The 18515-nt window shown below is 37.5% G+C and overlaps 1 protein-coding gene across 2 annotated transcripts in view; it reads right to left on the bottom strand.

The window, feature by feature from the left end:
• Positions 1-14961, bottom strand: part of STT3B (STT3 oligosaccharyltransferase complex catalytic subunit B) — a 151147-nt gene extending 136186 nt beyond the window's left edge. The window contains exon 1 of one of the 2 annotated variants that reach the window (XM_037846456.1): positions 14270-14961. In XM_037846456.1, the coding sequence (XP_037702384.1) occupies positions 14270-14583 (314 nt within the window). In that variant the 5' untranslated portion in view covers positions 14584-14961. Of the gene's footprint in view, positions 1-10482; positions 10505-14269 lie in introns of those variants that run through there. The other variant, XM_037846469.1, reaches the window with a different exon arrangement.
• Between the last annotated feature and the right edge of the window lie 3554 nt (positions 14962-18515).

The raw sequence follows: 18515 nt of genomic DNA, 5'->3' as shown, positions 1-18515 counted from the left end.
CTCTAAGAATTTATTTGAAAAGTATAGGTTGAGATTTTACACATATAACTACTAAAACTGAACAGGTTAACATGTATTCCTCTCGTAAATGGGAAGGAAATTAGTGCCCCCAACAGAAATGACAAATTTATGGATACCAATGTGAGCATAAATGAAATCAGAAAAGAAGAAAATTAAAGGTTAGGAGTAAAATCCAACAAAGGGAAAATAAAAATGGAAGAGTGAAAAGCAAAGGTTAGAATACCAACAATTACTTCAGGATTAATTTTCTATTCTTTGTTTTTTCCTTTACTCTGCCATTAGGCACTCACGTGGTACACAAGGTACCAAATCTTTCTTACAGGGCTAAGTCCCACTAGTTGGAAGATTTCATATACACCCGAAATTCATCACTAATGGGAATAGACAACAACCAAAATAAAGAAAAAGTACAAGGCAGCTAAGGTACCAGCTGAAGTTGGCATTTCAATCTACCATTTATTTTTTCTGCCATCTAGTGGCAGGATCAAAAACAAAAGCAGACTGACATGCTATCTATATAAGTACACATGGGGAAAAAAAAAAGACTTTATTAGGACTACTATAATAATCTAAATCCAATCCTACCAAGTAATATGAAAACTGTATAGATACTACATTGAACACATAGCCAATTTTATAACAAACCACGAAAACTCATGTAAGAACACAGTTGAGCCTAGTATGATTATAGAGATTCATATCAGTGTCTAAGTAAAATGAAGCAAAAAAAAAAAAAAACCTTATAAATCCCAAAGGAATATTAGTGATACAGGAATAAGAACTTTTCCCACTTTTACTAGGTCAACCATGAAGGAAAAGACCCACTAATTCACAGAATGACCACTACCACATCACCAAATCACCACTGCTCATTTATGTATAAGGAGTTGCAGTTAGGTTTTATATTACTCTCACTAACCTCCTCGCTACCACAATTGATGGGTGGGTCATTCTGATACAAGACCTTCAGGGTAGAGAGCATGCTTTACATATCAAGTGGACGAAGTACCTCTTTCTCCACTTCTTAGCAACACATGCGAAAAAACCAAGGGTTGTTCAAAAGGCTGAAAATATCTTCCAGACTCCTTAGAGCTCTATATCATTCTATTTAAAATAAGATGCATATATACATTAAAAAAAAAGATTAAAACTCAAAAGAACACACAAAGCAAAACTTCTTCCAAATACAAATAACTAAAAATGAAATCCTGTATTCAGTTTATCTCTTAACTTCTGAATTAAATGGCAGTGACAGATACCAATTTTCATCAGTAACCATTTTAAAAAAGGAGAATCTGCTTTATAAAGGACAACTTAATAAAGTAATCAGAAAAAAAGGGAAAGAATGAGAAGCTGAAAAAAATTACAAGAGGTTGATGCAAGTGTTTTAATGTCATTCAAAATATCTGAAAAAAATCTAAGATCACATATAAAATGATGTATTTTATGAAGTAAAACTATCCAATTATACTTTTTATTCAGCTAAGTCCAATGCAGACTAAAATCTAAAAAACCTAGGAAAAAATTACAGGCATGTTTCTCTCTCCCCACATACATACACATACACACAGGTGTATAATATGTGTTCAAGTCAGGCACATATAGTCACATGCTATAGAAACAAAATTTCCAACAACTATATAACTATATTTACATATTTACTATATTATTTGAGACATTTTACAATTATTATGTATTATATTATATAGTTTAAATAAGATTTAAAACAAGTGTTATACATATAAATATTTATTTATTTTCTTATTTAGGTCAGATTCCCATATTCACATACAATAGAAATAAGATTTCCAAATATTAACTATAGCAATAATATCCCATGATCCCCAAGTTGCTGTGATAAAAAAAGCCAAAGTGGTTTGGTCTACTAATAAGCTCAGAAGCTAAATGAACAACTCTCTGCAGGGAATCTTCTTGGGGGTGGGGAGTAACGGGACACCAAGGGATAAACCAAAATAATATTATTATTCAAAATAAGCAAATGTATATAGGCCTTCTCTGGACATTTTAAGTTTCAAGACTTAAGGAAAGGTATATTCATAAATACAGTGCAATGTTAAAAGCTAACAAATTAATTCCTAAATATTGAAGAGCCAAGGGACATAATACTCAATGTAGTCACTAAGAATATGAGGGGGATGGTATAAATGAACAGATACTCATTTGTTTAGTTTTGGAAAAAAACATGTGCTTCTATTATAATGTGAATATACCTGATGTCCACAATATTATTCAAACAAAATAATAAAAGATAAAAAGAATTAAATCTTGAAAGGCTGTCAGTCCTAGTTTCAGCTCTTAGTATCATTAGGCCCCAGGCTCCTCATCCATCAAATAAAGCAACTAGATGAGTTTTTCCCAAACTGAATTGCATGGAACAATTAAAAAAAAAAAAAAAAAAACTACACTGGTTAAATAAAATACAGTAAATATTAGATTAAATAAAATTAGCAGTTTATCGAACAACTTCTCAGCCTTTATTATGCTAATATATATTTTTTAAATCAACATGAGGGGATGTGGTATGCAAATTTAAATTATCATAGGTTCTTCTGCTTTGAACTATAATTTCTGGGAAGTGTTTTGCAGATCACACTTAAAGCATTCAAATAATTTCTATGTTCTCCAGATTTGAAGTTCATTCTGTATTCCAGAGAAACCAAAGGCTTACGTAGTTTAAATTCCCTATTTCTCATACCATTTTCAAACAGGACGTATCATCAAACATACTCAAGAGGAAGTTAAGAAAGAGAAGACAATACTAAGAGTGAACCCGTTTTCTCCTCCCTTTTGAAAGGGGTTGAAGGAGAGGTGACAGGAAATACTGAACTATGTGAAAACTTTAGAATCCTTAACATATCTAAAATAACTAATTTCTGTAAAATAATATGTATTAAACTCCTCAGAGATTATGCTTGGTATACAGTATTTTAAAGGATATTTATTCCGAAAATTAAAAATGTTACAGATGCACTTACTGGATTTTAAATGGACTTACTTTTATCCCTCTTATTTTTTCAAAAAAAAAACACAAAAAAAAACAAAAACAAAACAAAACAAGAAAAAACACAACAAAACAAATGGCCTAAAACTATGCTGGTGGAATCGAGCATTACGCTTTCTGTCAAATTACTTGACACCTACACCTTATCATGGTAACATTATACCAAACATGCTATAATTTAGTTTACTTCTTGAGTAAGGGTAACTAATTCTTATGCATGGTACTGAAAATGAAAGAATCTGGAACAGGAAAGAATAAAAATGAATGAAAGGCTCAGTCATGGACCAGCTGATATAAATGATGGAAGACATTCCTGGACAAAATCTATAGATGGCTTTGCATTCCACTACATGTCAAAAAAACCCTCCAATGAGTAGCAACTATTATAATTTTCATTTCTGCCTTTGAATCTTAGATCCAAGAAATCTGAAGTGACACAAAAATATGTCATGCTGCCTGAAGCATTGCTTTTACATTGGAGAGCCTATACTGAGATGTCTGTCTTTAACATACAGAACTGTTGTGATCAGAAACTATATTTTTAAACATAATATTTCCAAATTGAGGGTTGGGTAGAAGTGTCTATAAATTTATTTAGGTATACTTTTGCATTTGTTCAGGCATGAGAGAAAGCTGTTTTATTTTATACAACACCTTAAATTTTGGAATTCAGAATTGCTCTGTGGCATTTTCAGTTCTAAAGCAATTTAGCTGCATTTGATGCATGCCTAAAGTGTTGTTTATCAAGTACATAAAGTAAGCATTTGAATAGCAATAGTGAATCTCCAGGTTCTATTATAATTTTGAGAAAATATTTTGGCCACAATATTTAATCTTACTTTTCATGTAAAGGTTAGAGGTAGGGGCAGTCATGAAAATCTTAAATATCAGCCTTTCTATTCTCTTCTGAGAACTCCCTGCTCACTGTAATAGATTTTTAAAGGCACAATGATGAATAGATTCATTAAAAATATATATATGTGTGTGTGTGTATACACCCATACACACATCATTTTTAAGCAAAAACGTCTTGTGAGATCACACCATACCAGTTTTAGGATTCACAGGACTATTGCTATTATTATACAAATGATAGTATAATTAAGGAGCTGACCAATCATTTTGTGTTAGGGTTCAATCCATGGCAAAAGAAGATAAAGACTATATTTTGGTATATTTAACACTCAAGATCTACAATAGTAAATGATCCTCCCAATAATGAGACACAGATTGGGACTGAATAGACACTTTGATGGAAATAAGCCACTTACTTCACTCCTAATGAGTATTTTTCTTTAATATCCCCTAACCTCTTATGGTAAAATTTAAATGAGGTCAGAGCTGTGATGCCTTCCAAAAGTGTTGCTTAATTTGTATATTGATTACCTACAATATAAAGTTAAATCAAGAGCCATGAAATCAAATAGGTCATTAATCTAACCTCACCCAGATGCATCAATTGCATGAATTTAGTATATTCTAACTAATGCCTGTGCATGCAATAATTTCAATTCTTGCTATTCCTCCATATCAGGATATATTTCTCAAGTTCAAACAAAATGCCAACCTGTGAATTTTATTTTTATTTCTGACATTTTTCTTTTTTCATCGATCATCTCAGAAATTGACTGAAATTTTTATAATTCAGTTTTTGGATATTAGCTAGTCTGCCTTCTCTTATTCCAAGTTCTTTAACGAGTGAGATAAAACTTGAGACAAAACTTAAGAGTTATTTATATTTAGAAGAAACATTCATGAAACTATTATGTCTCCTTGAGTATCTTTACATTACAGGTGTTAAAATCTTCTTCAAAATGACTGTGTCCTTTTTAGTCAAATGAATGGTTCTATACAAAATTTAAGTAAAGTTTAGTTTGCTTTACACTAGAGTTAATAAAATCTGAACTTTGTACCTTCCATCTAAGGCATATAAGCTGTATTAGATTTTTACTTCTGAAAGTATGCCTGAGCATGTTCCTGACAGTTAATACATTTCAGAAAAGTATCTTCATCTTCCTAGGGAATTCAAAAGAGAGAAACACTAGAGATGTTAAAATAGCTTAAATCATTAAGCTGTATCATTATCCAAACAGAACCTAATTCAAGTCATTTATATTTCTCTTTGACATGTAATACATGCCATTTGGAGGAGAAGGGATATTATGGGTGCACATCTTCTGATATTAGTTTTAAATCTTAAGTTTGAATTCTGTAGAAATACTAACTAAATTGGGAGTTCAAAGAAAGGCAATACTAGATTTAAATTTTTCACCTAACTATTAATAAACTGTGGTAAAGTCCATTATTTGTTCACAAAAGAAAGCAACTGTCCTCTTTTAAAGTAGCATGGGTACTATACCAATGTTCAGCAGAAAAAATACCATCAAATTTGATCAAAATCATTCTGACCAATAAACAGAAATGCGTTAGACAGTATTCATGCTTTTTTTTTCACTGAAGAACTGCTTTCTAATTAAAAGAAAAAGCTTCTATGCTGGAGTCACGTCTCCAACATCCAGAATCACTTGCTAACACAAGACAGAATTCTCATACCCTAATAAATTATTTCAAATTCCTACATAAAGTCCCATGACCCTTTTTTCACCATCCTTGAAGTAACTTTTTGTGCCATGAGGACAGTCTCCGAAAGGATACTCCCACCATTCACACCTTTTGATTCTTCCTGAAGACTAAATCAATAAGGAAATACTGAAATGGGAAATATTAAAAGTGGTCGCTTTGAAGACTGGCAGAAGAAAGCAACACAGAACTCAATATAAGAGAAACAGAAGAGATTCAAGATTCCATGATACCTATACACACACACAAAAATCACATACTCACAAACCTAGAGTAAACAACACTTTTCCTCCTCATTCCTTAGTTCTTTTAAGAACTAACCACCAACCACTTCCTTCCCCACTATCTCTTCCTTATATCAATTTTAACACGCATTTTAAAATGAAAAGCTGACAAACGCCATAGTTTAAAAGCTAGTAATTTTGCATTTATCTGATTATCATTTGTCTTTTCCAAGATAGTTGTCTCCTTCCTGCACCCCTCTCTTCCTTATATCCTTAGTGTCTGTTGAAAGACTGAATCTCTCTGGCCTGGTTAGTATCTTTAAAAATGTCAGTTATGGGAAGACACTTTATCTCCAGCTCAAGATTTCAACCTCTGGATAATTTTTTATCTCAAGTGAAGAGAAGAATGCCTTTTCCTTCCCTTCCTACAGGCACTTACTGCTAGAAAAAAGCAAGCAACCTTCTGAAGTTTTTGCTGAATCTTACTACTCAGATAACTCTCAAAACCCTTTGCCCAATAGAGATGAATCTTAAGAACAGTGTAGAGCAAAAAAAGCAAGCAAGACACAAGCTGCAATTTCATAAATCTAGTTTTAAAATAGGCAAAACTAAACTACATCATTTATGAACACACACAGGGAGAGGCGAAGATTAAGAAAGCACACACCAAGGCTTCTAATTCTAAGGTAATGGTAATATTCTAGTCCTTGATTTGGGTGATGGTCACTTGGACATTTATAAAAGTATTCAGTATATTGTATACTAGGTTTATATATTTTTCAGTATATGCATTATATTTCACCATGAAATAAATTTTTTAGAAGACTGAAGCTGAACACCTTTTCACCTATAATAAAAAGCCTTTGCAAATATACTTCTTTACTCATTTATATAAACATTTAATACCTCCTTTTCAAAGAATACTTCAAAGATACTACAAGAGTGCTGTCTTCCAATAATTCAGCACTCCATTATTTTTGCTGTGGATTACACAAGCAAATACAGCTTAAGTAAGGCATATTCTACTTCACCCTGTAGTTATTACTGGTGATTTAAGAATAAGCACTGTCACAAGTGGATTTTCTATTCATGATCCTTTTGTACAACACCACTCCATCAATTTGGCCTATGTTTCTCTAAAGCCAAATTTGGCCAGTAAACAAACAATACTTTAAGCTGTGCATATACTGGAACTTTAAAAATTAATTACAGGTTACTATATATGTACATTTTTCAATTTTTTAAACAGCATGGAAAATACTATAAGATTTTACCATCCATTTTACTATTGATATATATATATATATATATATATAAGTCAGTCTCAAATACTGCCTCATTGTCTATCAACCTACCTATCTATGGAGAGAATATTTGAAGTTTTAAAGTCAAAGAGTGAAGTCTTTTGGAGAGTGGAGAGATTGTTCAATATCACTAAAGAAAATACTGCATTGTAGAGAAAAATCTTTACCTGAGAACACCTAATAAACCTGTAAGGCATGAAAAAGAAATTAAAAGGAAACCCTAAAAGAAATATTTTCAACTGGGTTATCAACTAATTGTTAAAATTTTAACACATAACTAATGTTTTCAAAACTATGTCCCTATTTAATAACATTTCCCTTAGGATACATATGAACAAAAAAAGCCAAAAAGAATATAGTTTTAAAACCAAAATTATTAACTTGAGAATTACAGACAACCACTACACACCAGTTTTGTTTTGTTTTTATATCACCAGTTCCAAAGGAGTCAAACTTCACACAAACTTCTATTTGCTTGCATCGCTAATCTATTGCCAACATTTCCAATATTATCAATTTAAAGTGAGTGGCAGAAAGTAATTTCCCCTCATCCAAAGCAATAATTTTCAAACAAGTTCTCAAAAACCTCCCTCTAATGCAAACAAATGGAAAGAGAATAGAAAATAATCTAGGCAAGCTATAATCATACCACCTTAGGGAAAGTATTCCAGCCTTCTGGTGCTCAATTTCTTTGTCCATAAAATAGGAACAAAAGCCAAGATATTCTATAAAAATCCTTTAGACTATAGAATTCTGAGTCTACTCTAAAAGTGTATCAATGATCACCTCATAATTTCCTTATCTGGGATAGCTTACTACTTCCAATCTCATTACTATAAACTTTTTACATATATTCAATTGTCTTTTCCTCCCATTCAGTTATTTCCTTAATACTTCTGTTTCTGAAAATTTCCCTAGTCATTTAAAGTTAAAAAACTTCAACTCGTATTCAAGTCCTCTCTCTTTCCCACATCTAGACAAAGTAATGAGCCATTATCCAACTAGTGAGGTTAGTTAGCTCACAGCACCGATTGCAACCAGGCATTTTGATACGTCAGTATGCTAGACTAACTCAGGGAAGCTGATTTAAAAACATAAATTAAATGGCGGACACTGTCATTTAAACCTGCCCTAGGGAGTCTGAGGGTACAATAAAAAGGACACAGATTTTGGAGTCAAGGCAGACTTTCATCATTCAATTCTTGTGGGGAACAATGACTTGAATTATCTTTTATCTATAGAAATAAAAGATGTTACCTTATCTCCTCAATTCTAAGGTATCAACTGTTTTAAGACAGTTAAAAACTAAGCATAAAAACTAAGCATCTACTACCATTCAGAAGACATACTAAAGTTATCTAGCAATAGTTACACAGAAAGAAAAACTGGTCACAGATGATATGCTCACACAATTTAGTGTACCAGTTAAAATTCTTTAGAGGTTGGTTTAGCTACAAATAGTACAAACCTGACCAAAATAGAGGCATTCACCAACTTGTATACCCCAAAATATGCTTAAATATCTTTCATTCAAAACTATGGAAGCACTTTTCCAAAAAAATAAAATTTTAAGTCATTCTTAAGTTTCTTGGCCAGCCTACAAATACAAGTTAACCTATAATTACTATGAAAGCCTCTGGGGCAATTACTCCTATCTCTCCCAAACTTTTCCCTCACCTAAAATATTCCAATTTAAAACAAAACAAAAAACTACTGTATTGCTGCTCTCCATCAATTTCTAAGTTCCTGGAAATTGTTCATGGTCAGAAGTACGTAAGGTAAGGACAGAGAAATCTTCTCATGAATAAGAGGTTAAAAACAATAACAACAAAAAGCACCTACCATAATCAGATAAATCAGACAAAGGGGTGCAGACGGGAGTAGCCAATTAACCATTTATATTTTTTTTCTTTTCAGTAGTACTTATTTGACCCATGCAGCAAATGTGTGGGTCCTGTATTATTTGAAAACATGTTTTCTTTCTTCCCTATTTATCATAGGAACTGACCAAAACCACCTTTGCAATTATACGTAAAATTAAGCATTACATCTGAAAGGAACATAGCAGAAATGAGCATGAACAAGACTCTGAAAACAAGAGGCTGACCAATAATCACCTTCTCATAATTCAAAAGAATTTAGGATTTCCACATAAATAAGACTAATAAAACCAACATCAATACCTCTGACTACTTCAGAGTTTCTTCTGATACCAGGTTCAGCAAAACAAAATATAACAGACCCTGGCTAATACAGTGATTTACGATGTACTCAGGTAAGTCACTAACCAAAACTTGGAATGCTGGAATCTGATCCTAACCTGCAGTCCAATTGAGGAAGACACAGAAACAGTATTTATATATATTAGGTTCAAGTTTTATAGAAAACAAATGCTATCCAGAAATAAGAGATTCTCTTTATAATGGAGTTGGAAGACAAGGATAGCAGTCTTCTGATTACAGTGAACAATATACTATCAGTTTGTCTACAAGCAGGATTTTAAAAAGCAAGAGTGGAAAGATATAAAGAAATGATAAAGCAAATAAAGTAAAATGTTAATTGTAGAATCTAGGTGGTGAGTATATGAATTTTTACTACAAAATTATTTCAACTTTCCTGTATGGTTGAAATTTTTCATAAAATAATTTAGCAACATTAGAGATCTGTTGCATTGTGGGGTGCTTTATAATTCAGGTTATAGTATTGTCTCTCCCTAAGATCATTAAGCTTTCAAAGTAAACAAACAGAAAAAAATATGATTCAGTCATTCAATAAAATTAACCTTTTCATTCTTTATTTCTGAGGACACATATGTACTGATGAATACTAAGAGAAAATGTTACAATGAAGAGAAGTTTTAACATTTGCTCATATCCCAAAGGACTCACAACTTACTGAGAGCATAAAGATCAAGAGATATATTAGGCAGAGACAGGCTAGTGAGTTAACCATATTCAAAGCAACTGTGTCAAAGGTCATAACATAAATTCTTGTGCTAAGGAGATTCTAATGCTTGGTCTACAACCAATGTTGTCTTTATGCAAACTAATCATGGCAGTAAGGGACTTGGGGTCCTACCCAAGTTATCCCTCAAGATACGAACACCCTAAAGGGAAAGAAACAAGTCTAAGGTCTTTGATGATGGAGCCTAACTACCCCAGGGCATATTATATGCCCAATGAAGCCCATGATTACTACCTGTATGAGCATCTTCCAAACCTGCAACTCAAGGCACTCCCTACCCTCTTCCCCACATTTATTTATAACAGTATGATTTCAGAGCTCAAGGCTGGAAAAAATTTTAATTACAATGAAATCAGTGATAGTATACCTGTTCTGAAGTTCAGCTGTTGCTAATGATTCCACAAATTGACTTTTTAAGTTTGTGTTCTAAAGTGATTTTGTTACCCATTCTGTCTTCTTCAGAACTGAGGTCAATAGCCTCTTTCTGTCATCTGCAAAGTGAAGAAAAACATGGAGACCTCAAAGTACAGAAAGAAGTCCCCAACTTACAAAAAGCTTATGTTCCAAAGGTTTATCACTCCTTTGAAAACATGTTTACATTAATTAACCTATTTATGCCATAGTTGCTTTGGAAAAATTACATTCCAAGTTTTAACTCTTAACTGCAGCTTTCTGCCCTGCAAAAAGGCATCTGCTACCCTTTTACAGCCAACTGCAGCCAAACCCAAGGCACAGAGAATTCTCTCTCGCTTAGGGCTCTAGGGATAACCCACCACAATCTGTAAAGGCAGGGAAAAGAGCAGCTCTCCTTATGTAAGATTTTATACTGCCTCTATAGGAAAAGCTACATTTTAAAAGACAATGGTTTACAGAAAAGATAATTAGTCAATACAATTGGCTAATTGATAAGTATCAATTGGCTAACTGACAAGTATCAATAGTTACAATAAAAGTTGAAAGTATCTTTTGCTCAAGACAAAAGGAAGATGAAGTTAGTTGCTGTTAAACTAGTTAGTCAACTAAACCAAATGTTTGGCAAGTAACAGACAACATATTCTCAAATTGCTTCCTCATGTCTGATCAACTCAACTGATAAGGGAGGAAATCACTGAAGTGGTAAAGACATCTTACCAAAAAAATGTTGCTAAGTTCTAAATAAGAGTAGTGTACTTACAAATGTAATAAATATATAATATTCAACATCATACACGACCCCTTATAACGGTAAGATTTAAAAAATAATAGGGGTGACAAATTTAAAACACAAGCATAGCTTTGTGGCAATGAGTCACTTTTAGCAGCTTTGAGTCTTACACAATTTAAACTACTGTAAATTTTAAAGAAATAACTCATAATCAAATAGAGAAAGTAAAGCTTTCACTAAAGACTTGGAAAATGAAGCCAGTGCAGAGGCATGGTAAGAGGGGTGGAGGTAGACATGTACACACCAAAATAGACTACTTTGTAGATAAACAGCTTGAAAAGAACACTTCAATATTGTTAAAGGTTCATGTCATTGCTACATGATAAAATGGTAATCTGAGAGATTCCCAAACTAAAATAACACTAAAATGTTGTATACCAGTTAGTAGCTTTGGAGGAAAACTGCTTTAAAAATCCAAAGTAATAAATAATGACTGAAAATCTACCCCTGCCCCCCTACTTTTAAAAATTTTTCAAGAATGATGTTAAGAAAGAGATGCCTAACTGCTTGCAGGCTTCAAAAGATACAAAAAGAAAAACACAAGTGGTCAAATAAGGGGTATTTTTTGTCTGGAACCTGATTCTCTCATTAAGTCACCTGAATTATACTCAGATATTGTATTAGATTTATATTGGGAAAACTCCATTCACAATATGGGATTAAGGGCAATGCCTTTATTATATATATCTGTTTAAACTAATCAGAATTATCTAATCATTTAATCAGGAATATAACAAAATGTAAATATTAAAATTGAATCCGTAAGCAGAATATTTAAATCTGCTAAGTAGGTCTTTAAAGAGTGAAGAGTGAAGGTGTGTACACTTTTAGATTAGTGTATATGAATCAAAATTCAAATGGTATGGATTTAGCGAAAGGATAATGTGTCAGAAATGTATTTTTATACTCATAAAAAAATAGAAATGAAACAGATTTTCATGTGGATGCAAGACATGCTCTCCAAGAATATTATTGAAACTGCAGAGAGAAATCTTTGACTTACTTAAAAAAAGGGGAATATTTACTACTTATCTATGAAGGATTCTGATAAGCCTTTTCATGATTACATTACTCAATTTTAGCAGTAAACGCTGGCTGATTTGATGCAGATTTCAAATCTTCCTTCAAAATAAGAAAAAATGACAAAATAGTCTCATCATTCAATTGAGAATTTTTCTGCAATCCTTAGTATCAGCCTCAGAGTAACTATTAAACAGTGTTCAGTCTTCCATTTGTAAGAATGATACTCTCTGGAACTATTACTCACTAATTTTTGCTACTGGTAATATTTGGTCAGTCATGAACTTCTGCTGTTTTAAACTCAGAAGATGAAACTTTCTCTTTTCACATTCTCAGTAAAATACTAGCAGTTTTCATTTTCTGGTTCCAATTTCATTTTTATCTAATTTGTTTAAGTGTTTAGAAGCTTAAGACACCTAAGAATATTGTATCTAATTAATAAGGCTTCACAGATATTCTAAGGCTCACAATAATCCACACTAATTTCTTTGCCTCTATGATTCCAAGGTCATTTAAAAACAAGAAAAAAATACTAATATTAGAAGAAACCAAAACCTCTAAAATGGGATGAAAACATTTCATGGAAAACTGTCACAGTAATTAACTGTTTATCTAAATTGAATTCTCCAGGAGTGGGCCCCTCTGGTGTTCAGCAGATGATGCACTACCGCTTGTTTTTCTGCACAACAGAACTTCAACTTGGTATTTTAATGTACATGTAACTCATAAAAAATGTTTACTATTTATATACTTAGAGACTCAAGTCTCTATGTATTTTAAATAATAAAACAAATATTCTATAGTTTAATTAGCTCTAAATATAAGTAAGATTGACTCAAGGCTGATAGGGCCACAAGATGAATGACATTAGTATTAAGGCTTACTCTCAGATGAAAAAGACATCTCAGGTTGGGCAAGTTGGAAAACATAAAATAAAAACAATCTCCGTCATCTAGATCATTCACAGACCACTACAGTATCTCAACTGGCAAGTGCTCCAAAGAATGGGGTAATTTCCTAAAACATTCAGTTCAGTCCCTGACACCATGTGCAACTTCAGTATTAGAATCTAGGGCTCCCCATTACTGTGGTACTGTTTGTTCTCTTATCACAAACCTTCCTTCAGAGACCAATAAAGGAACTAATGCAATGCTTTCGGGTATTTTGGCTAACAGAATAATGATCTTGCCCTAAAAAGCAACACAAGAGGATTGTGGAACAGTGAGGTGCTAAGTGCACTTAAGAGCCACGAGAAAAACCACTCTTTGAAAATACCTAATACTAGATAAGTAGCAGTCCCCAGATTTCAGATCACTTTCGGGGATATTATTTCCTTTCCTACAACATCCCACTCTCCTTTTCCCTTCTATAATGAGAGCAAAAGGAGAAACGGTAAGAGCGGTAAACTGCGAGGCTGAGCAAACAAAACTCCTTCCTGCACATCTGGACTCACCTCCAGCGACAAGGCAACTCCTGGCCTATCCCATCAGAACCGGCAGAAACGCGCCAGCAAAAAAATGAAAGAACGCGAAAGCCGCGGGCGGGGAGAGCGAGGAGGTGGTGAGTTCAGAATCAGACCGCCCAGGAACGACCTGCAGGCTCCCTGCGAAGCCGGTCCGGAATCTGCCCGCAGGCTGCGACTCAAACCTGCTACGAAGGGTTGTGTCCACCCTCCTAGGAGTCGTCACACTTGCCCTGCCGGGAGTCAAGGTCCCACGCCAGGGACCCCGACGCCCCCGCCTCAGGCTTCTCTGGGCAAACTTCGCCCGAGGGCAGGGGACGCGCCGGGAGCTCCGGGATCCGCGCCTGCCTCTGTCGGGACGCGAGCGGCGCTCGGCTGCGGCGCCGGGCCAGGTCCGAGGAGAGCCGCGGCGGGCAGAGGCGCGGGTCCCCGGCGCCCGCGGGAGGGGGAGGGGCGGCGGGCACTTACCACGGGTCGAACTCGTGGATGATGCTTTCGAACCGGATGACGGCGAAGAGGCGAGAGCTGAAGCCGGCGAGCCAGGCCAGGAAGAGGATGGTAAAGGAGAGCAGCGACTGCCAGCCGGCCGGCTGCGACAGCCCCCCGGACAGCCCCGCGGGGGCCGGCTTCGGCGGCGCGGCGCCGCCCGCCGCCTTGTGCGCGCACTGGGCCCCGGGCCCGTGGTGGCCGTGCCGGCTGTTCCCCAGGGCCATCAGGCCGCTCCAAGGGGAAGAGTTAAGGGACGACTTGTGCTTGCTCTCTGGAGCCGAGGGCTCCGCCATGTTGTGCCCCGGTGGCGGGTCTCGCTCCTCGCCGCCGCCTGATGAGAGATGAGCTGGGCGGGGACCCAGAAGAGAAGGAGGAGGAAGAAAAAGGAGGAGGAGGGAAGAGCTCCGCGCGCTCCCGCCCTCAGCGCCGCGAGGCCGGGGTACGGGGGGTGGAGGAGGCGGCAGGGAGTCTCCGCCTCAGCAGCGGCCGCGACCGCCAGTCTCTAAAGCCGGATGGCCCCTGCGCCCCACTAGCCATCCGTATCCTTAGAGCAGCGGCGGTGGCGGCGAAAGCCGACGGGACGAGGGCGCCAGAGAAGGAGAAGGAGCAGACGGAGGCGGCACCACAGCTCGGAGGAGCAATGACATTCCCTCTCACGCCCGTCGCCCGCCCCGCCGTGAGGAACAGGGGGAGGAGTCCCCTTGAATCCGGGCGGAGTTCAGACTACCACTAACTCCACCCACGGCCTAACAGGAACTGGCCCCTCCGCCTGTCACAAAGCGACAGGTCCGTTAGGGGGCGGGCCCAGAATCGCGGCGCCCACCAATAGGGGCTCGCGTTGGGACGGGCTTAGATCAACCGTCTCGCCCTCCCCCTCCCCCTCCCCGCCTCGCGCCCATTCTTCCGAAGCGGCAGAGCTGCGCGGCTGCGGTTTCATTGTCAGTTGAAAGATGCTGTTTGGCGTGCGTGTGCGGCCGGCGAGGAAGAGCGCTAGGTGGCTCCGTCTGTTTCAGGGAGCTTAGCCGGGCGAGGGATCGAGAGGTGGTCACAAACAACCGAGCGACCTCAGTCAAACTCGAGTTGAGGGACGCAGAGAGCGGAGCGCCGACTGGGCACTCGTGGGCTTCCCGCGAGCGTGACTCTTAACCCGTTTTGCGTGGAGTGCCCACCACGTGACTGGCCGCGCAGGCGCGCTTCACTAGTTTTCGGTGTATGGTTTGGCTCGCGGGGTTCGGCCGCCTGAGGCGCCCCTCACGGGTAATCGGGAATGAGTGCAGGGTGGGGGCGACACTGTCAGCCCGACTGGTTGCACCTTGCGTCTGGTCCCTGACTGGAAGGCCTCGAGAGTCCACAAGGGCGAGCGAAGACAATTTTGCCAGCCCTGAAAATTCCTTCGGATCTGGCAAACGCTCCGCTGGCACAGGAATATGTAGCCGAGCGGGCGAGGCGCTATCTTCTTTCGCCTTTTTCATTTCCTGTGTTTTGCAAAAAGTAATGTATTTTCACTAGAAATAGGGGCAAATAAAGGAATTCATTGTTAACGGTTGCATATTTAATTAAAAATTAATTTTCCCTGAACTTTCAGCTGTTAACCTATTTCTCAGTTTGGTAAATGATAATAGGCTGAAGATCCCTATACACGAACTTTTGCACGTCTAAGTTGTATTTTTATACCTTCTTTCCCCACGCCCCTCCCCCCTAAAAGTGCTACCAGGTAGTATTAATTCAGGGCAAAATAAATTTAAACATAAGTGGAGAGACTAGAATCGCCCTAATATAAACCCCATGGAAGACACGGGGCTTGCAATGTAATCACTCAAGTTTAAAATTTTTCATGTAAGCTCACAGTTAATTGCCCATTTTACTAAGCAAATAACACTTGAGATTAAAAAGGGTGCATTCGTGTAAAATTATAAAGGCACATAATTATTTAATTAAAAATGTCTAAACTAGAGATGGTGTTTAAACAGTAGGTCTTTTCAAAATGTTAGTTAAATGAACAAGGGTATTTAGTTTGGGGAAGCTGTTTGAAACTAGTGGACCCAGATGTTCTTGGCTTGTCAAACTATTAATTTTCTCATTTCCTTGAAAAAAAAAAAAAGGTCTTCTTAAGGAAGGGATGAAAGTTTTCCAGAATAGACTTTCCTACCAACAATTTAATAGATATTTATTGAACATCCAAATTTTAATGAGAATTACGATAGAATATTTACTGATGCCTGTTATATGGAAAGGTGACATGTTCTTCCTCAGAGCCCAAACAGTGCATACCAAAATGACAGTATTTTTGCCCATGTTCCATGAACCAAAGTTCTATCAGCCTAAAATAATAAAATTTATTTTGTGTTTTTAATTAAATGTTCAGGTATTTCTATTTTACTGTCCAATTTGGACAATTGTTAATATTAAATGAAATGCCTAATCTAAAAACACTGTAAAATTTATAGGAACATCTTCAAATATAGGGTAGTAGTTAGAGTAAAATCAATAGGAAAAGCCCCTGTTATTTTCGGTCTTCATCTGTTCATTCACTCTCACCCATTCAGCAAGTATTTACTGACCTGCTTCTTTATGCTAAGCACAATGCAAGCACTGGGATGCATCAGGAAAATGAGACACATGGTTCCTATCCTTATGAAGCTCACAAGCCAGCCCTAAGGAGATGATGACTAAATCATTACCTTGTTAAGTACCAAAATGAAAAGTGACAAGATACATGGGGGGTTTGATCTATACAAGAAGGGTGAAAAAAAGACTGCCCTGAGGAAACAGCACTAGGATGAAGGATGGAATGAGGATAAATGAACCAGGGGAAAAGGGCAGGGAAGAAATATAGAAAGAGCGATCCACAGAGAAGCATAGGCAAAGGCCCTGCAGTGGGGCCTGTGGGTTGGTGGTGGGGAGACAGAGAATAAGTACAAGGAACCCAAAAAAGGGCCAGTATGGCTGCAATGCAGACAGTGGGACAATGTGGGGTAGTAGTCAAAGGAACAATCAGAGTGTAGATGATGATAAGAGGTGTTTTTTGTTTTAACTTAAGAGTAATGAGAAGCCATGAAGCAGGATGTGGTGTGTGTGAAAGAGTGAGAGAGATGATCCAGATGTGTGTTTTGAAAAGAAATCTGAGACTGCAATGTGGAGAGCGTGTTGGAAAGGCACAAGTAAGAGATCTCATCAGTCTACATGTGTGTGCCAGTTTGTATTGTGTCCCCCAAATGCCATTATCTTTGTGGTCTTGTGGGAGAAACGTTTTGGTGCTGGTTAGATTTGCTTGGAATGTGCCCCACCCAGCTGTGAGTGATGATTTTGATGAGATGTTCCCAGGGAGGCGTGGCCCCGCCCATTCAGGGTGGGCCTTGATCAGTGGAGCCATATAAATGAGCTGACTCAAAGAGAGGAATGGAGTGCAGCTGTGAGTGACATTTTGAAGAGGAGCAAGCTTGCTTGAGAGGAAAGTCCTGGGAGAAAGCCGTTTTGAGGCTGGAGCTTTGGAGCAGACGCCAGCTGCCTTCCTAGCTAACAGAGGTTTTCCGGACGCCATTGGCCATCCTCCGGTGAAGGTACCCGATTGCTGAGGTGTTACCTTGGATGTTTTGTGGCCTTAAGACTGTAACTGTGTAGTGAAATAAACCCCCATTTTATAAAAGCCTATCCATCTCTGGTGTTTTGCATTCTGCAGCATTAGCAAACTAGAACAATGTGTCAACATCTAAGCTTTCAGAGGTTACTTTTGTGAGGAAAACATTACTGGGGAACCACTAAGGGACTTAAACTGCAGCATTTTGAATTCTCAATTTTCAGCCCATCAACAGAAAAATAGTTTGCAGTTGGTGCTTGTAGCTTGAGTGAGTGGCTTCTCCTCCCTGCACTTGAGTTTCTTGATCCTGCTAGGTGCCTCTAACATCCTCACAAAGTTCAAATCTCTGGGGAGTCAAATAGTCAAAAAATACAATAGTGCAATATACGTAGAGCAGTGTAACACCAGAAGCAAAGCAGAAGGGTCCAGGTCTACCTGGTGGCTTCCAAGGAGAGGCAGGATTTGAGCTGGAAAATGAGGAACGAGTAGAAGCTTGCCAGACAGAACAGATCAGGGTGGATTCCAAGCAGGGACAAGGAAATCCTTTAAATTAATACAGTAAATGTGGTGTTAATGAGTATCCATTGAGAGATAAGGCTGTAAGGAATGTAAGAACCAGATTGTCAAGGACTTGTCTGCCTGGTTAAG

This window comes from Choloepus didactylus, chromosome 1, assembly GCF_015220235.1.
Source record: "Choloepus didactylus isolate mChoDid1 chromosome 1, mChoDid1.pri, whole genome shotgun sequence".
In the NCBI taxonomy this organism is placed as follows: domain Eukaryota; kingdom Metazoa; phylum Chordata; class Mammalia; order Pilosa; family Megalonychidae; genus Choloepus; species Choloepus didactylus.
The sequence above is the reverse complement of the archived record's forward strand: the minus strand, read 5'-3'. Positions and strand labels throughout refer to the sequence as shown.